General features: G+C 36.8%; 1 protein-coding gene across 7 annotated transcripts in view; it reads left to right on the top strand.

The window, feature by feature from the left end:
• The window catches only part of Fgd4 (FYVE, RhoGEF and PH domain containing 4), a 197,803-nt gene that overhangs the window by 172,215 nt on the left and 5,071 nt on the right, over positions 1 to 20,517 (top strand). For 6 of the 7 annotated variants that reach the window (XM_060391048.1, XM_060391045.1, XM_060391046.1 and 3 more), the window contains 6 exons: positions 11,261 to 11,291; positions 11,715 to 11,807; positions 12,088 to 12,213; positions 15,586 to 15,726; positions 18,525 to 18,665; positions 19,803 to 20,517. The exon at positions 19,803 to 20,517 is cut by the window's right edge and continues 5,071 nt beyond it. In XM_060391048.1, the coding sequence (XP_060247031.1) occupies positions 11,261 to 11,291; positions 11,715 to 11,807; positions 12,088 to 12,213; positions 15,586 to 15,726; positions 18,525 to 18,665; positions 19,803 to 20,060 (790 nt within the window). In that variant the 3' untranslated portion in view covers positions 20,061 to 20,517. Of the gene's footprint in view, positions 1 to 5,767; positions 7,034 to 11,260; positions 11,292 to 11,714; positions 11,808 to 12,087; positions 12,214 to 15,585; positions 15,727 to 18,524; positions 18,666 to 19,802 lie in introns of those variants that run through there. The other variant, XM_060391050.1, reaches the window with a different exon arrangement.

Genomic DNA, 20,517 nt, shown 5'->3' on the forward strand with positions numbered 1-20,517 from the left:
CCTCTACAATTAAAGTTCTTCTGAAGGTATCTCCATCCCTGATATTAAGCTGTACTATAGAGCAACTGTAATAAAAACTGTATGGTACTGCATAGAAACAGACTGGTGGATCAATGGAATCAAATAGAAGACCCTGAAATAAATCTACACACTTATGGACACCTGATTTTTTGACAAAGATGCCAAAACCATTCAATGAAAAAAAGATAGCATCTTCACCAAATGGTGCTGGTTTAACTGGATGTTTACATGTAGAAAAATGCAAATAGATCCATACTTATCACCCTGCACAAAACTGAAGTGAATCAAAGACCAAGTGAATCAAAGCCCTCAACATTAAAACAGACACACTAAACCTATTAGAAGAAAAACTACAGGAGAACCTTGAACTCATTGGCACAGGAGACAACTTCCTGAATAAAACACCAACAACACAGGCTCTAAGATCAACAATCAATCAATGGGACCTCATGAAACTGAAAAGCTTCTGTAAAGCAAAGGACAGTGTTATCAGAACAAAACGACTGCCTACAGATTGGGAAAGGGTCTTCATCAACCCTATATCTGACAGAGGACTAATATCCAGAATATATAAAGAATTAAAGAAGTTAAACAGCAATAAATCAAGTAATCCAATTAAAAAATGGGGTACAGAGCTAAACAGAGAATTCTTAGAGGAATATCAAATGGCAGAGAAACAAAGAAATGCTCTACCTCCTTAGTCTTCAGGGAAATGCAAATCAAAACGACCCTGAGATTTCACCTTACACCCATCAGAATGGCTAAGATCAAAAACTCAAGTGACAACACAGGCTGGAGAGGTTGTGGAGAAAGGGGAACCCTCCTCCATGCTGGTGGGAATGTAAATGTGTACAACCACTCTGGAAATCAGGAATAGCAATTAGGAATAGTGCTTCCTCAAGATCCAGCTATAATACTCCTAGGCATATATCCAAAAGACACTCAACTATAAAACAGGGACATTTACTCAGCCATGTTTGTAGCAGCTTTATTTCTAATAGCCAGAAGCTGGAAACAGCCCAGATGCCCCTCAACTGAAGAATGGATACAGAAATTCTGGTACATCTATACAATGGAATATTACTCAGCAATAAAAAACAAGGAAATCATGAAATTTGCAGGTAAATGGTGGGAACTGGAAAAGATCATCCTGAGTGAGGTATCCCAGAAGCAGAAAGACACACAGGGTATATACTCACTCATAAGTGGATATTAGACATATAATATAGGATAAACCTACTAAAATCTGTACACCTAAAGAAACTAATCAAGAAGTAGGACTCTGGCTAAAATGTTCAATCCCCATTCAGAAAGGCAAAGAGTATGGTCATCAGAAGAAGGAGAAAACAGGGAACAGGACATGAGCCTGCCACAGAGGGACTCTGAAAGGCTCTATCCTGCAGATATCTAAGCAGATGCTGAGACTTAATGGCCAACTGTCGGGCAGAGTGCAGGGAATCTTGTGAAAGAAGTGGGAAATAGTAAGACCTGGAGAGGACAGAAGCTCCACAAGGAGAGCAACAGAACCAAAAACTCTCTGCACAGGGGTCTTTTCTGCGACTGATATTCCAACCAAGGACCATTCAGGGAGATAACTTAGAACCTCTGCACAGATGTAGCCCATGGCATTTCAGTTTTCTAGTGGGTTCCATTAGTAATGGGAACAGGGACTGTCTCGGACATGAACTGATTGGCCTGCTCTTTGATCGCCTCCCCTTGAAGGGAGAGCAGCCTTACCAGGCCACAGAGGAAGGCAATGCAGCCAATCCTGATGAGACCTGATAGACTAGGATCAGAAGGAAGGAGATGAAGACCTCCCCTATCAGTGGACTTGGGGAAGGGCATTCATGGAGAAGGGGGGAGGAGGGAGGAGCTACAGGGGGATACAAAGTGAATAAAGTATAATTAATAAAAATTAAAAGTATGAAATATGGTCAGAGAAATAGATGGCAAAGACAGAAAACATCTCAATAAAATCATAAAAGAAAACTCAAATCTTGGAAAGAAAAGCCAATACAGATAAAAGAGACGTGTAAAACACCAAATAGACCAGATCAAAAAGGTATTTCTTACCTCATACTATAGTTAAATGACCAAAGTTCAAAACAACAAAGAAAGAGAGCCAAAAGCTGCAAGGGAAAGAAGAGAAATCACACTTACAGAAAGGCCAACTAGAGTAACAGCTTATTGTTCAACAGACGTGTGTGTGTGTGTGTGTGTGTGTGTGTCTGAAAGACCATAGCTGCCAAGCCAGACTATATCTGATGTAACTGAAGAAAAAAGAAAAAAAGGTTTCCATGATCAAAGGAGGCAAATAGGAAAATAAAAGAATCTATTTTCAATAAAATGAAAATATTTTCTACATTAAAAAACTGGGGGGGGAGTAGCTGGGCGTGGTGGCACATGCCTTTAATCACAGCAGAGGCAGGCCTATCACTGTGAGTTTGAGGCCAGCCTTGTCCCATTTACCAACTTTTGGCCTTAATTCTTGAGCAAATGGAGCCCTATGCTGACAGTCCTTTCCAATACTTCTGTGGTTCTTAATCTTCCTAAGGCTGCATGTAACCCTTTAGTACAGTTTCTTATGTTGTGGTGACCCCAACCATAATATTATTTCATTGCTACTTGATAACTGTAATTCTGCTACTGTTTTGAATTGTAATGTAGATATCTGATATGCAACCCCCAAAGGGGTTGTGACCCACAGGTTGAGATCCACTGTGTATTCTTATATATTATAGGGTGCTGCCTATATTTTCTTTTTAACTGTTTTAGTGTTTACATTTTAACATTTAGATCTTTGATCCACTTGAAGTTGATTTTTGTGAAAGGTGATTGATACAGGTCTAATTCCATTCTTGTGAATATGTACATCTAGTTTCCCAGCATTGTTTGCTGTTGCAGATGCTTCCTTTTCTTCAGTGTGGATTTTTGACATCTTTGACAAACATAAAATAACTATAATTAGTTACAATCATTTGGATCTTCTCTTCTGTAATATTCATCTCCATATTTATTCTTTTTTTTAATTTTTTATTTAACTTTTATTAATTACACTTTATTCCTTTTGTATCCCCCCATAAGCCCCTCCCTCCTCCCCTCCTGGTCCCACCCTCCCCCCCTTTCTGCATGCATGCCTCTCCCCAAGTCTACTGATAGGGGAGGTCCTCCTCTCCTTCTTTCTGATCTTTTTTTTTTGTTCTTCTCAATGCAGTTTATTCAGGAACCTTGAACAATCTTCTTACCCTGGGGAAAGCCAGCCCACAGCTTAAATAGCCTCTGGGTAGCCAACCCCAGCATGCCTCGTGGGCAATGCAGATAGGTCCACATACATGGAAGCAAGCCAGATCCTCGGCCTTAGCCAAATATGGAGTTGTTTGTGACAGAGAGCACTCACCATCGGGAAGGTGGAAGGCGGAAACCAGCTCCGTCTTTAAGGCGCAGCATTACGCAGCTCTCTACAGTTCCCCCTTTTTGTTTTAGACGCATCAGGCAAAAGTAGAGGTCTGATCTCTGATATTAGAAATAAATTGGGACTTTGTACCAATGTTCATTTAGGTGTCATCCACCCAAAGAGCATCAGACCCGTCCGATACCTTTTTCTCAGAGGCGGGACCTGGGGCATCAACCCGCATGCAATCAGACATGCTCTTCTCTGGGTCCAAAGTGGCTGACCCTGAGTGCAGTCCTTAGCCTCGCATCCTGAGCATAACATTTTAGCTTTTTATGGTAGCCAACCATACTTGGGGAGACTGTCCTGCTTCAATGGCTGTAAAGGCCTGAATGGTCATGGCTGCATTACGCTGTTGTGAGACTCTAATCTTGCATATACACCACAGGCAAACCCAAGGAGACCAACACCAGAAGGCCTGCTAATGCTCCCATGCCCGCCCATTCCTTCAGATGATTCATGGCTGCAGCAATCCATGATGATAATCCTGTGGCTAGTCCTGCGTCCACTCTGGTAGAATTTACCGTGACAATGGCCACTCTCAGCTGCTCCATCGTAGTATCGAATTCTCCAGTCCAATTACCTAAAATATAGCTAGACAATTGTTTAGACAGATTTGCAGCACGGGAAAAATTCTCATATTGTATGCTAGAGACACAAAGTCCAGCATACTTCCATTGACAGCCAAGTTGAGCGATTTGCCATAGGGTATCAATTTGCTCCTGCAGGAGGTCAATCCTCTGATTGAACACCATCAAGCCTCCTTTTAGTTGAGCATTAATTCCTTTTTGTACATCTAAAGCATGAGCTACATTGGCTAAAAGATTATTTAGGGTCTGAGCAGTCTGCATAGTATGACTCCTGGCTAATGCCGCGGTGGTAGCTCCAACAGCCACCAATGAGATGGCAGTAATCTGTAATTCCAAGATCCCTTTTCTGTCTGAAGAGAGTCATAGCGTGAGGGGCATCAACGGGCACAGGCACCCAGCGAGGCATGCGAGTAACCAGGGCATAGAGATAACCTAGAACCCCTGCACAGATGTAGCCCATGGCAGCTCAGTCTCCAAGTGGGTTACATAGTAATGTGAAGAGGGACTGCCTCTGACATAATCTGACTGGCCTGCTCTTTGATCACCTCCCCCTGGAGGGGAGCAGCCTTACCGGGCCATAGTAGAGGACAATGCAGCCGCTTTTGATGTGAACTGATAGACTAAGATCAGAAAGGAGAGGAGAACCTCCCCTATCAGTGGACTTGGGGAGTGGCATGCAAGCAGAGGGAAGAGGGAGGGTGGGATTGGGAGGGGAGGAGGGAGGGGTTTATGGGGGGATGCAGAATGAATAAAGTGTAATTGATGAAAAATTTTTAAAAAAAAGGGGGAAAAAGATAATTTAAGAACCTTAAATGACTTTCAAAAGTGGAGGAAAACAGGGAGTTAGTCAGTTTACATGGAGCACGTCTCGCCCCTGGGGGCAATGGTCTCCTGAACCTACTCAGACCTCGGACACCACCACTGCTAGTTCTAGATGCAGGATGTTCCAACGAGGGGGGTAAAGGCTTCTCATAATATTTCCTATAAGTCCACACCTGTTTGTTTATAACCCCCATTTTTATTCATTGTTAGATAGAGCCAGATAGAGCCAAGTAATTGTGGTAATGATACTTGCTTTTTTTGCCCAATGCCGGAATGCTAGTGAATTTAGGTATGCCCTGGTTACTTGCATATTTATTCTTATACCAGTACCATGATAGGTTTTATTACTATAGTTCTATAATATATAGAATTCTGGAATAGTAATTCCTCTAGCATTGGTCATTTTACTCATTATTTGGTAATAAAAAGTCTTTTGTAAGAATTTAGTTTCTATTTCTGTGAAGAATGTTGTATTTTGATTGGGTTTGCATTGAATCTGTAAATTGCTTTGATGGGATAGACATTTCTACCAATCCATGAACATGAGAAGACTTTCCCTATTCATGTGTTCCTCCAATGCTTTCTTGAGAGATTTAAAGGTTTCATTGTAAAGATTTTTTAAATCCTTATTCATCAGTCTCATGGGTTGATTTTTGGTGATAGTGGTGGTAGTTTGGGTTGGTTTGTAGTTTTTTTGTTTTGATTTTGCATTCATTGTTTTAAGGCTAGTGTGAAGAGTGTGTGAGTGCTTTCTCAGTATGCTTATAATTGTTTATAATTGGTAAATAGAAAGGCTACTGGTTTTGTAACTTAATTTTTATATCTTGCCACTTTGTTGAGATCTTTTCTTTTTTAGTGTATTTACTTATTGTTTATTATGCAGTATTCTGCCTGGATGTATGCCTGAAGACCAGAAGAGAGCACCAGATTTCATTATATATGGCTACGAGCTACCATGTGGTTGCTGAGAATGAACTCTTAACCTCTGAGCCATCCTTCCAGCCCGAAATCTTTGATTGTTAATAGGAGTTTTCTGGTGAAATTTTTGGGATCTCTTATGTATCATATCATCATCTGAAAATAGGGAAAATTTGACTTCCTTTTTTATTTTCATCTCTTAACTTTCTTCTCTTGTTTTTTGTTCCAGCAAGTCCTTCAAGCACTACTTTGAAAAGATCTGAGATAGTGGACAGTCCTGTCTTATTTCAAAATTTAAAGGGAGTATGTTATGGTCCAGTCCTACTCTATTTAGGACTTTTACCACTAAGGCTTGTTGGATTTTGTCAAATGCTTTTTCTCCATCTTTTGAGATGATCATGTGATTTTTGCCTAAAATTTATTTATGTTATTTATTACATTTATTGACTTGTGCATATTGAACCAAATCTGCTTTTCTAGGATAAAACCAACATGATTACAGTGGATGGTCTTCTTGATATGTGTCTATATATTTGCTTCTATGTTCAGTAGTAATCTTGATCTGAAGTTTTGGGTTTTTATTTTATCTTTACTTCTTTTCAGTTAGTTAGTTTGTTTGTTTTAGAGTAATATGTCTTCATAAAAGAAGTTTCAAAGTGACCCTTCAATTTCTATCTTTTGTGTAATTTTAAAAATATTGACTATGAATCTTCTCTGAAAGGCTAGTAGAATTCTGCTGTAAATCCATCTGGACCTAGGCTTTGCATTTAGCTGGAAGTCTGTTATTACTGGTATGATGATGATCATCATCATTACCATTATATTACTGTTTAAATTTCTTTTTTGTTATGAGTCTGTTCCCATTCCTTCTTGTTTTAATGTATTTAGTGACTCAAGAAATCCATCCATTTCCTTCAGATTTTCCAACTTAATAGAATACAGGTTTTTAAAGTATTCCCTTACCTAAATTATTTTGGTCTATTAGAATATTGTAATATTTCTCTGTTCATTTGTTCATTTCTGACTTTGTTAGTTTGGATCTGATTTTTTTTTTTTTGTCTTAACAAACCAGCTCTTAGAAGCATTGATTCTTTGTGTGATTTTCTCTGTTTCTATTTCATTAATTTGTGCTTTGATTTTTATTATTTCTTGCTATCTATTGTTTTGTTCTTCTTCCAAATTCTTTGAGTTGCATCAATAAGTCATTTATTTGTAATCTTTTTTTATTGTAGGGTTTATGAACTTTCCTGTTCAAAATGCTTTTATGTGAGTCCCAGTTTTGTTTTGTTGTGTTTTCATTTTCACTTAGTTCTAATTCTTTTTGTCATGAGGTCTGCTTAGAGCTAACATGACTCATACACCAGGTCAATGCAGATGACAAAAAATTTATTGTAATTAAGCTGCTACTGATTGATTGGTACCACCTCAGGAGGTGAACTGTGGATCTCCCCACTGACTCACCCACCCACCAAGCCAGAATGTTACAGAGCTTTTAAGCTTGAAAACCACAAATATCTGTGCCAAGTTACAGTTTTATTTTTCCACCAATCAGGATTTAGTGATAGGGGACTTCCTTAGGAATATGTCTTTGTGGTACACTTTTCCTGTTCTTATTGGTTGAATTATTTAGTTGTGATGTGGCGACTTGCCTAGCATTCATGTCTCAACTTGGCCAACTAAGGTATCACTTATCCACATATATGTCTCTCTCTGCCAAGCAGGATGTTAGTTATCTAGGGGGGTCTTGGGAACTTAAACTTTATTTGACTCCTATTCAAAATGGAAGTTTTATTCAAAATGACTTCAGTTTGGGTTCCTTCTTACGTTTCTTGATTTCTTCTTTGACCCATTAATCACTCAGTAGTGAGTTTTTAAATTTCCATTAGTTTATACATTTATTAGAATTTTGATTGCTGTTGATTTTAAGCTTTATTGCATAATATTCAGATTTGGAATACATGGGATTATTTCATTTTTTCTGTATTTGTTAAGGTTGGTTTTGTGTTCTAGCATGTGGTCTAATTTAGAGAAGCTTCCATGTGCTGCTGAATAGAATACGTATTTTTTTGATATTTGGATGGAATTTTCTGTAGATATGTAAGGTTCATTCAAAGTAAGATACCATTTGATCCTCGGGTTTTGTTTGTTTGTTGTTGTTTTTTTGTCCAGATGACCCATTTATTGGAGAAAGTAGGGTATTAAGATTATTTATTATTATTAGGTTTAGGTTTATCTGGGCCTTTATTTCCAATAGTAGGTTCTTTATAAAATTGGGTACACCAGAGGTTGGTGTATATGTTTAATACTATAATCTTTGCCTAATTGTTCCCTTGATTAGAATGAAGTGCCCTTCTTTGTCTTTTCTGATTAGTTTTAGTTTGAGTCATTTTTCAGATGTTGGGCTGACAACACCTCCTTGATTCTTGATTTTATTTGTTTGGAATATTTTTTTCCATCTTGTCATTTTTAAGGTGGTACCTATCATTAAAGCTAAGTTAGGTTTCTTATAAACAGAAAAATAGATTTTGTTTCTTTTTTTTTTTTTTTCTGTTTTTGCTTTTGAAGACAGGCTTTTTTTTGTGTAGCCTTGGCTGTCCTGGGCTCACTTTGTAGATCAGGCTAGCCTCAAACTCACAGAGATCCACCATCCTCTGCCTCTCTGAGTGCTGGGATTACAGGCGTGTGCCACCATAAATTTTGTTTCTTAACATATTCAGCTAACCTAGTCTTTTGATTGGAAAGTTGAAACCATGCCTGGAAACAGTTAAAGAGTTATTGTTGAAAGATGTGTGTGACAGAGGAGGGCTTTGCAGCCAGTCCTGAAGATACCTGATAAAACAGGATCAGATGAATAGGGAGGAGGTCCCCCCCTATCAGTGGACTTGGAAAGGGGCACGGTGGAAATGAGGGAGGGAGGGAGGGACTGGGAGGGAATGAAGGATTGGGACACAGCTGGGATACAGAGTTAATAAAATGTAACAGATAAATAAATAAATAAATAAATACATAAATAAATACATACATAAATAAATAAGAAAGATGTGTGTGAATCTTCATCATGTTTTTGTATTTTTGTTTTTCTTTCTTTGTTTGCTACTTTGTGTTCTTAGCCATGCTTACATTTATTAATTTAGCTTCATTTTTTGTTTGTTGTTTTTTGTTTGTTTGTTTGTTTGTTTGTTTTCTAGAGTGTCTTGGCTCTGCTCATTCTTCTGTTTGGTTTGAAGTGAGTTTTTCCAAGTATTTTTTGATGTATATGATTTTTTTTTTCTAGGTGTTCAGGTCATATGAAGTTTTTCTTTCTCCTTTAACTGTGGCAGATCATGTTGTTAGGTGCTGTAGTCCAGTTGGCAGTCCTCATCTTTTAGAACTTAGAGTTCATTTTGATTTGCATTTCCCTTATGATTAAGGATATTGAACATTTCTTTAAGTGTTTCTCTGCCATTTGATATTCCTCTATTGAGAATTCTCTGTTTAACTCCATACTCCATTTTTTAATTGGATTACTTGATTTGTTGCTGTTTAACTTCTTGAGTTCTTTATATATACTGGATATTAGTCCTCTGTCAGATATAGGGTTGGTGAAGATCCTTTCCCAATCTGTAGGCAGTCGTTTTGTTCTGACGACACTGTTCTTTGCTTTACAGAAGATTTTCACTACTTCAGCCTTTTCTAGCTTTTGGAGTTCCCACTGGGAAATTAACTGTTATTCTGATCGGTTTTCCTTTATATGTAACTTGTGTGCTTTTCTCTTACAGCTTTTCTTTTTCCCTTTGTTTTGTTTATTTAGTGTTTTAAATATGATGCATCATGGGGAGTTTCTGTTCTGGTTGTCTAGTTACAGTTCTATGTGTTTCTTATACTTGTATGGGTGTGTCTTTTATCATTTGAGGAACGTTTGTGTTTTTTTTTTTTGTTTTTTTTTTCTATGATTTTGTTAAAGATCTGGTCTATACCCGTGATTTTAGATTATTGTTCTTTATCTATGCCTATAATTCTGATTTGTCTTTTGGTGGAGTCTCCTGTTTGGTGTGTGTTCTTTTTCTATACTTTCTAAAAGTTTTCATATGTTTTGTTTATTTGATCTATAGCCTCTTCTTTATTGATGAGCCTGATATGCCATTCTCTTCTGGATTCTTCTTGTCAGTCTTTCTCCTGAGTTCCCTAATTGGGATACTACATTTTTATATCTCACCGTCATTTTAGCTTGTGTTATTTCATTGAATTCGGTTTTCAAATCAATTACCTTCATTATTTTATATAGTGTGTATTTGTATCTTGGACATGACTCATATTTATTGTTATCCTCTTGGAGTTAAGGGAGTGTCTTCATTAAATTTCATGAATTCATTGATAAAATGTATGATTCTTTCAAATTCTATGTCCTGGGTTTCATCTAGGTAGTTCTCATTAGAGAACACTTCTATAGGACTAGTGGATTTGGGAGGAAACATGTTGCCTTGGCCATTCATGGTATCTGTCTGTCTGTCTGTTTGTTTGTTTGTTTTTGCAATTTGACCTGGACATGTTGACGCTTTTCTTTGGTTATGTGTCTGATGTGTGAATCTGGCCTTCCTTAGATTGTGCTAGTGCATGATATATATGACAGGAGCTAGCCCAGGTAAAGGTGGTGGATAAGCTGTTCAATTGATCCATGCAAAGCTTGGCAGTGGTGTAATGATGGCAGCAGGCAAAAGCAGCTCGTGAATAAACCTGGTTTAAACCTGCTGATATGAAGATATATGGTGGGTGTAGAGTAGGACACAGTTGGTGGGACCAGACAAGGCAAATGGAGAAAGAAACACCTGGCAAGAGTGGCTGGTGAACAAAGAGGGCTCAGAATCCAAACACCTAGAGCTAGGCTTATGGGCATGTACTCCTGTGTCATTCCTGCAGTGAGTTTTTCTAACTTAGGATGATGTTGGCTGTGGGTTTGTCCTATTATATTGTAGTGAGATATGTTTTCTTTATTATATTGAGATATGTTTCTCCATACATACTCTCTGTCTGGGACTTATATCAAGAAAAAAATGTTGAATTTTGTCAAAGGTTTTTTTCTTAAAAGGTAGAGTTCTGTTGTGAATCCATCTGAGCCTGTACTCAAAGATAATTTTTAGGATTATAAGAATAATCATAACTTTTCCTGAGTTTAGGTGTTAGTGGTTTTTAATTGTCATTTTTAAAATTATATTATCTTTGAACTTCTAATACATCAAACAGAATCATCTGGTAGTTACAACTAGACAGTAGTTAATGTCGTGGTTCACTATCAAACTGTATGGGTACCAAAGTTAGATAGCAGTCTAACTCTGTATTAAGAACAAGAAGAACTAGAGTCTCTTTAATTATTCCCAAGGAGTGACGTTAAAGCATGCTCTCATATACAAGTTGTAATTCTTAATGGTTTCTTCACTCATTTTAATTGTCATTTTCTTCACTTCACTTTGTTTTCTTTTAGTTCTGAGCAAGACAAAGAAGAATGGATCAAGGTAACTTATTTTAATTTTTGTTTTTTAGACTTCAGTACATAAGAAATGTATACATTGGGGCCTGGAGAGATAGATCAGTGATTAAGAGCTCTTGTTACTCTTGCAGAAGCTAGGGTTATTTCCCAGAACTTAAAATAGTAGCTCAAAATCATCTCTGACTTCAGTTCCAAGGATGCAATGCCCTCTTCTCACCTTTGTGGACACCAAACATACATGGGGTATAAAATGGATACATATGCCAGGCAAAGCAACTCATAAAATAAATTTTTAAATATATACATATAGTTAAATTTTTAATATGCACTTTAAAAAACACTTTCATTTAACTTTTCAGATGATTCTCACTATAGTTATTTATGTAATAAAGTATATTTATTAATGTGTATATGATATTGTAATGTACATTTTGAATTTATATTTTAGGCCCTTCAAGACAGTATTGATGCTTTTAATCAAAGGCATGAAACCTTCAGAAATGCAATTGCAAAGGATAATGACATTCCCCTAGAAGTTTCTGTAAGTTTTGAATTTTAAGATCTTCCATCTCTTGTGTTTTCAAAAGAGTTATCTAATGATTTCAGTAACAAATCTTTTACCTTGCAATACCAGAATTGGTTTGAAAATAGTCATCTCTCTTAGCTGGATATATTAGTAAATGCCTTGTAGTGCTTTGAAATTTTTACTTTCTTTCCCAGATCTTGAGTGTCAGAACATGGTTTGAACAGCATTGGTAGTGTGCTGTTTAGAAGAGATAATAACTTTTTCTATTGAGAGTCAACTTGTCTTTTCCGCTTAGACTGCAGAGCTAGGCAAAAGAGCTCCAAGATGGATACGGGATAATGAAGTAACAATGTGCATGAAGTGCAAAGAGTCCTTCAACGCACTGACAAGAAGGCGGCATCACTGCCGAGCCTGTGGACATGTGAGTGAACTTTCTGGGTGGTTACAGTTGTTAGTAACAATATAGGTGAAAGGAAACCAGCAGCCTGGAAACAAAGAAACCACTACTAATCACTTAGCAAACCTGTTTGGGCTGATTCAGGGGAAAGTGCTGTGCTGACCCATAAAGAGAAAGAATGTGGGAAACCAAACACCTCCTGGCTTAATGGAGATTTCTAGTTAGAAATCCAAACAGACACTAGTCAGCTTATCAGCAAGGATTCTTTTTTTATAACAGAATTCAGCAATACAGGCCAGAGAAGCAGAAAACAAGATTCATGGAAAAAAAAATGTGATGATAAAAGCAAGGGTGAATCTGGGAAAATACATAGAAACTCTGGCACAGAAGTAGAGGCACAATGGAATTAATTCTATTTGTCTCTGAGGGTGGCTAAGCAGACCTAGTACTGTGGTCCCAGTGACCTCCTTTGTGGCGTGGCAGCCTCTTAGACAGCATAATGATGTGGCAGAATGCATGCTGAGGTGGACATAAATTACTTGCCACTGGAATAAATACTAGGCTACTGGCAAGAACTGGGGCTAGAAAGGTATATGGGGACCAAGCCATCGAGAACAAATTTAAGGGTCTTGTTTGAATTGTCAAAAGAAATTGGTTTAAATAGTAAAGAAGATAAAGAGCGCCCATGAAGGTCTGGGTGACTGGATGTGTGAGCCACAAATGATATGAAAAGCAGAGTTTACTTCCCTGCCATCCTGTGCATTCTCCTTAGTTGAATCTAGGTTACTTTTGCTTATTCTTTGAATATTTTTTATTTCTAATTTGTTTTGCTTCTAAATCTATCCAATTCTAATTTTTTATTGTTTTTGTTACTCTTGCTTAATTTGTTCAAACATTTCTTGTGTAATTTTAGAATGTGTATTCAGTAATGCCTGTATCTGAAGAAACATTGAATAGGTGAAGTCTCTTGCTAATTGTTTCCAGTTGTGCTTTCTAGTGTTTTTTGTGAGTGTGTGTATGTGTGTGTATGTATGTATGTGTGCATATACTTCTGTAATTGCATGCCAGTGTTTTGTTGATACTTCATTACACTTCTTTCTCAAGTTCTAGCATAATGAGTGTCAGATTCCCCTATTCTGTGTCATTTATGCTTCAAGGACTTTCTCTATCTGTTAAATGTGGGTTTTCCCTATTCACATAACATTACACTTTCAACTCACCATTTTTTCTTTGATTTATCTATTCATTGAATTGCTCTGTTTCATTTTTTGCATTTTTAATGCAAATAACTGAACCATTAAAATTATATTTGCTTTGTGTCTATAATCTAGTTCTACTACGGCAAAAATCTTACAGAACTATCTACAAAGTCTATCTTGGGTTGGAGAGATGGGTCAGCCATTATAAGCTAGGCTCATAACCAAAAATATAAAGGCTATCTTGTGGAGAGAAGCAAGAGTCAAAGCATGCTTAGTAATGACTTTTGTATGGTCCATCAATAGTACCTATGTACTATTGATTTTTTTTCCTGAGAGATTTTATCAAAGAGATATTTCTGATTGGTACATTGCTAACACATATGATTTGGCCAACAACTGAACTGAGTTTCATTTGGAAAAAAGGAGAGGAAAGGTGTAAAAGGAAGTTGCTGCAGTGGGAAAAGTAGTACTTTTAGAGGGGAGTTTTGAACCAAGTTAAACATGACACCCTTTCTCTTAAGACTGAGTAAAACTGTTATGATCTAATATGTTATTTGTATGGTAAATACAATTTAGATAGATAACTCTTAGCTCATTCTCCTTTATACTTAAATTTTCCTGCATCTTTTTTCCAGACACTTAGAGAAAACTTAGTGACGCAGTTTGTAATCAAAATTAAATCAGTGGCAAACATCTATCTCAGAATAAACTGTTTAAGTTCATCTTTGAGTTTGTTTAAAATGACTGGCATACTTGAACTTTGGTAAACAGATAAAATGTTTTCATATAGATTAGCAAATACAAGGATATGATTTAAAAATAAAATAGTTGAATTGAGTTTACAGATACATCACTAACACTAAACCTCCAAAGTAATTCTGTTGTAATTATGAGGAAACTGGTATTTATCAAAGTTGGGAAGAAATTGAACCCAAGGCTTTGAGCATTAAACAGGTGTTCTACCACTGAGCTACAACCGTAGCCTTTGACCATTTGTGTGTGTGTGTGTGTGTGTGTGTGTGCGCGCGCGCACACACACAAGTATTTCAATTGCTATGAATCTACTTCAATTTTTTTTATTTATACGTATATACATTTTAAAATAAACTTTATCTACTATAAGAATGAGGGAAATTTAAATTCCTAAGCAAGAAAAGAATTACTTAAATCTAGAAAATTTCTAGACCATTCTAATTTGAAAAGCACCATTTACTCACATGCATTTGTGTTATTGTCATCTACTCATTCACATTCTGTAACTATTGTGTGTAGTGAACAAAATATTCTATGACAATCTTTATTAGAGTTTTATAGGAAATGGAGAAGTAATCATGCAAATCTCTATTAAAAGTATTTCAGTGCTGTCAACAAAAAGGAACTTTAGTGGCACTGACAAGAAACAGGCTCTAACCAGAGAATTCTCAATAGAGGAATATCGAATGGCAGAGAAACACTTAAAGAAATGCTCATCGTCCTTAGTCATCAGGGAAATGCAAATCAAAATGACCCTGAGATTTCATCTTACACGCATCATGTAAGATCAAAAACTTAAGTGACAAAACATTTTGAAGAGGATGTGGAGAAAGGGGAACCCTCCTCCATTGCTGGTGGGAATGTAAACTTGTACAACCACTTTGGAAATCAATCTGGCACTTTCTCAGACAATTAGGAATAGTGCTTCCTCAAGATCCAGCTATACCACTCCTAGGCATATATCCAAAAGAGGCTCAAGTATACAAGGACATTTGCTCAACCATGTTCAAAGCAGCTTTATTTGTAATAGCCAGAATCTGGAAACAACCCAGATATCCCTCAACAGAGGAATGGATACAGAAATTGTAGTACATTTACACAATGGAATACTACTCAGCAATTAAAAACAAGGAAATCATGGAATTTGCAGGCAAATGGTGGGAACTAGAAAAGATCATCCTGAGTGAGGTATCCCAGAAGCAGAAAGACACACATGCTATATACTCACTCATAAGTGGATATTAGACATATAATGTAGTATAAACGTACTAAAATCTGTCACGGACATTGTTAGAATACTTGATATAATCAACATCTTTTGAAATAGTCTTAGGCTAATAAAAATAATAGCTTTATGTTTATCTTTCTCTTATATGCATTAATATGTCCTAAAAGTTGTCTTAACTATGATTATTCATTTTGAATATCTTTTTTAAAATTGAAGGTGGTTTGTTGGAAATGTTCTGACTACAAAGCTCAGCTTGAGTATGATGGTGGAAGATTGAACAAAGTTTGTAAAGACTGTTATCAGATAATAAGTGGATTCACAGACAGTGAAGAAAAGAAAAAAAAGGGGATTTTAGAGGTAAAAATAGTAAATTATTTTTAGATAACAGATTCTCTTAATCATAAGGAATCCGTGCATTGTCATTTAGGTTAACAGTGAGCGGGAGTCATGCTTTTATTTCAGTTTGTTGACCTTGGAATCCTGTCTGATTATATAGAAAGCTGGGGGATACAAATTATTATATGTTTTCTTTCAATTCCATCATATTAATGTTGAAAAGCACTGCATAAATATTTTCAAATTTAGATAAAGTACTTTTTTATTTCCTAAGACATTACTTCAGCTCACCATGTTAAAGAAGCCAGTTCTTTGTGTTATATAATTTCCAGGGACTGCTGTTTTACAACTACATTACTGTAAAAGCCCATCTCAAGTCAGTTTGACTCATAATTTAGAGCTAATTCAGACTCCACCAAGGAACTCTAAAATAGCTTGTATCTGAAATGGTTATACATTGAAAAATGTGTTGACAAAAATAATTTGTATAATAACTCCTTATGGTAGTAAGATCAAGATCACCTTGAGATAGGATTAGCTTTTTTTGCATCCAAAGTCATAAATTATACTTAGTTTATTAATAATGTTGAAAACCAATAATGTGTACTGAGTATTTACAAGCAAATATACAGAAGGCTTTTGTTAGCTGAGAAAGGATCTTAAACTTTAATGCTCATTTGATGTTAAATTAAAAGCCCACGAGCTAAAATTGTAATTCTGAATTTTTCTAGGATATAGATATTTCTTGTATTACAGCCCAAGATGAGGCTTTCATAGGCAGAAGGAATGGGGTATTACTTTTCATTAGATCCCAGGATCACACCTCAAGGCTTTACTGGAAGTAACTAATTAGTGTAATAAGCATCATGGGACTCATACTGTGGTTTTGGAAGAGAAGGTTTAGGCTGCATTGATTAAAAAAAATTTTTTTTAGCTTTTTAGAAAATGTTATGCTAGGGGAGAAATCATTAATTGGGTCAATACATATAATCGAATAAAAAAATGTGTCTGTAAGTAGAAACTAAGCATGCCTATGCACACCAAGAGCATGTCTGAGCCCTTACCCTGTGCCAGCTAGTATACTGTGTGCTTTAGAATGGTAGTCAATATTTTTGTAAGCAGATTGGTGGAAACATTTTTACAGGCCAAGAGCCCAAAACAATGATTTTAAAGAAGTATCTTAAGGGAGAAAATAAATTCTTATTGACAAAACTTAAGGTATTTAACTCAATGAATTTTAAATTTTTTTTGCATTTTTATATGTTTTTATAGTGTTTATGTGTATATCTGCATGTTCTTCCATGTGTATGAGCACACGTTTTGAGGTATGTGTACACACGTGTATTTGTGACTATGTAGGTTGATATCAGGAACTGCCCTCAGTTGCTCTCCCACCTTACTCATGGATTCAAGGCCTCTCAACAAACTCAGAGCTCCTGGCTGTAGTGTGGCCAGTCTTAGTAGGCAGCTGGGAGTCCCTCTGTCTCCATGTTTCAAGGCTGGGATTATAGGCAGGTCACCATGCCCATGGTGCATCTATGTGTGTTCATGGGGCTAAAATTCCTGTCACTCTGAGAAGGGTCTTTTCAGTGTAGTTATCCCTGGGCACACCCCAGCGGACCTGCACACAGTCACGTGTTAATAACAGATCCACTTGTGATGAGACTTAAGACTATAGGTACGTCAGAAGTCACATTTTTGTTGCTGTTGTTGCTTTGAGACAATATCTCAGAAAGCCTAAGCTGGCCTTGACTTTAGCCAAGAGTGACCCTGGACCTCTGATCCTTTTCCTTTTCCCTCCCAAGTACTGGGATATAGGCATGTACACCATGCCTTGTTTGTGTGTTGTTGTTTGAGGACTTTGAGAGAAAAAAAAATGTTGCCTTCTGCCAGATCAATATTATTATCAGTAGATCTAAATTATATAAAAGTCTACATATGAAAAGTATTTTTAATTTTATAAATGTAAATCAGTGAGGATTTGTTTTCTTTTTTATGTAAGTACCTGTATTGTAGCTTAGATTTGGACTCTGGCCTTTTACAAAAAAGTTTGCTGACTACTATTCTGAGCACAAACTAGTTGGCACAAAGTAAGGCCACACCCTTACCTCCCTCGTATCCTGTGGACAAAACTGACTGGCACTATCCTAAGATTTTTACAAAGGAAGAGAAGCAAAACAGTTTACTTCGAATAAACCATTTTAGCTAAATGTTTTTTGTTTCCCATTCATCCATACTTAATATATTAGTAAGCGAAGCAGAAAGCTAAGGAATTTTTCAAAAGTTTGCTCTAATGAGATGCTTCTAATTACCTTGAGGATTAAGGGTGATTGATAGTCACATCCTGCCTTCTTGACTTCACATTCTTGCATTATTGAAACATTAAGGCCATAGGTTCAGTGGTGACTCAGGTTGACTGAGCTCAGTTCTAGCACATCAAATTTTGACTATGTATCCTTAGGAGAACCTGTTAAAAACCCCGAGCTTTAGAAACAGTAAGAACACTTGACTTCTTGATGTTGGTGTAAACACTACACAAGCAGGCAGAAAGTCTATATAGTAAACGGTCAGTATATAGTCCCTATTTGAGTACAAAATCTAGTAATACAGAGTTAAAGATAACTCCAGATTTTTTTCATCTTATGATACAGAAAAACTAGTAAATGTTCACATAGCTTTTTAACTGTATGACCCAAGAGGTATGACCTTTTTAGAGGGTGACCTAAGGAATCATGCTATATAAAATACACTGTTTTATAAGTTTTTCCTTAAGGCATTCATCTCTATCTAATTTATTGTGTTTATTTTCTGTTTTCTAGATTGAGTCAGCAGAAGTATCAGGAAATAGTGAGGTATGCAGTTTTCTCCAGTACATGGAGAAGTCAAAACCTTGGCAGAAAATATGGTGTGTGATCCCCAAGCAAGACCCCCTTGTGCTGTACATGTATGGTGCTCCTCAGGTAACTAAGGCATGTGTGGTTGAATGATGTGGGCAGGACCGAGGGAGACTTGTGGACACTGATCCTCAGGAGAAAAAAGGCGACTAGACAGCATCACTGTGTCCCATCCAAGTTTTAAAATAGTGAAAAGTAAAATTGGTTTTGTTAATTTGGTTCTTCATATAGTTGTGTATTACTTGTTTAATAAATCATTAGTCCCCTGTCAGCTCTTATTCTTATTTGGAAGATATGAGAAAAGATAAGTTGAATAAGGAGCATAGGAGTGAGTAAGAAGAAAATGAACCAAAGGCAAATAAAGAGAGGGGAGCTAGCCATTTGTAAAGACAGGAAACACTGAGACATTTTGTGGTTGATTTTATTTGTTGATAATAGAGTAATAGAGACCTAAAAACAAAGTAGTTGAAAGGAAGAGAGGGTTTACATAGATCTTGGGCTAATATTATTCAATGACAAGTTTTTGTGACCCATATGTACAGCTAAGCTAGACACCTGGTGTTAATTCTAAGGTCAGTTTAGTTCCAGTACAAGCCAGAACCTGGTCTATAGATTGTTTTGCCTTAAAAGTGAACAACACTTACCAATTATACATTCATTCCCTTTAAAAACATAAAGAATAAAATCTGACAGATTTTAGCCTTATCAAGGCTAAAAAAATCAAGGACTAGTAAAAAAATTTAGAAAATTCCTAAAACTACCAAGGTATACATTTTATTCTCCTTTGCTGATTTTATTCTACTTGGCTGTTTTCCCTTTCCCTAATTAAGTTGAATGAACCATTAAAAATATTAATTATTGTATTATTAATATGTAATTATTAATTCTTAGTGATGCCTTGCTGGCTTAAACATTGAGATGGCTGTAAGTCACCCTCCACCTTTGTAGGTGAAGATCTGCATGGGCTTTGAGTGAGCTCCCCAACAGGAGCAAACTTTCTACCAGTGGTTTCTAGCTCATTGGGGTATCAGATCTACTTTATTCAGCCAACATTATCATTGGCCCCATGGACACCTTTTATCCAAAGAGAGTTTGTGAGGAGGATCTGTGGAGACAGTAACCAGAGAGAGTTTTGTAGGAGCAAGGACCATATGTAATGATGTAATATGCATTATACTCATATGTACAATGTCCTTTGCATAGGATGTCAGAGCCCAGGCGACCATACCACTCCTGGGCTACATTGTGGATGACATGCCTAAGAGTGCAGATCTGCCACACAGTTTCCGACTGACTCAGTCCAAGTCTGTGCACAGCTTTGCTGCAGACACTGAGGAACTGAAACAGAAATGGCTGAAAATCATCCTTCTAGCTGTCACAGGAGAGACACCAGATGGCCCACGTGAGCATCTAGACACTTTAAACAATCTCCCTGGACCAAAAAAAAAGTCAGAATGCTAAACTCCAGCAGCTGCCAGTGTGGAGATTCTGGTAAGACAAATAGCTCAAGATATTGCCAGCTCCTTCCTTGTCTTATAGCACTTTACATTGAGAAATATGGTTTAATAAATATACCTGTCAGAAACTTTTTTTCATGTTTGCATACTCTTTGTAAAATCAGTGTGCAGAGCCATTCTACTGTTGAAGTTCTGAAATAACATGGAAGATGGAACATTTTTGATAAGCTATTCCTTAACTATATATACTTTGTTCAAGGCTCAAGGGGGAAAATGTAAGTTGACGGTCTCACTACCTGGTTATAATGGGCCTTTCATTTAAGAAATCCTTCAGTGTCTTGTTCACGGACTTGCAATGGTGTGAAAGATATACCTCCCATGTAACCAAAATAAATCTGTGGTAAAAAGTCTAGAGACAGTTTAGAGTATTGTATGAGCTTGTCTAGTTTGTAAGTCTCATG

This window comes from Meriones unguiculatus, chromosome 9 (assembly GCF_030254825.1).
Source record: "Meriones unguiculatus strain TT.TT164.6M chromosome 9, Bangor_MerUng_6.1, whole genome shotgun sequence".
Lineage (NCBI taxonomy): Eukaryota > Metazoa > Chordata > Mammalia > Rodentia > Muridae > Meriones > Meriones unguiculatus.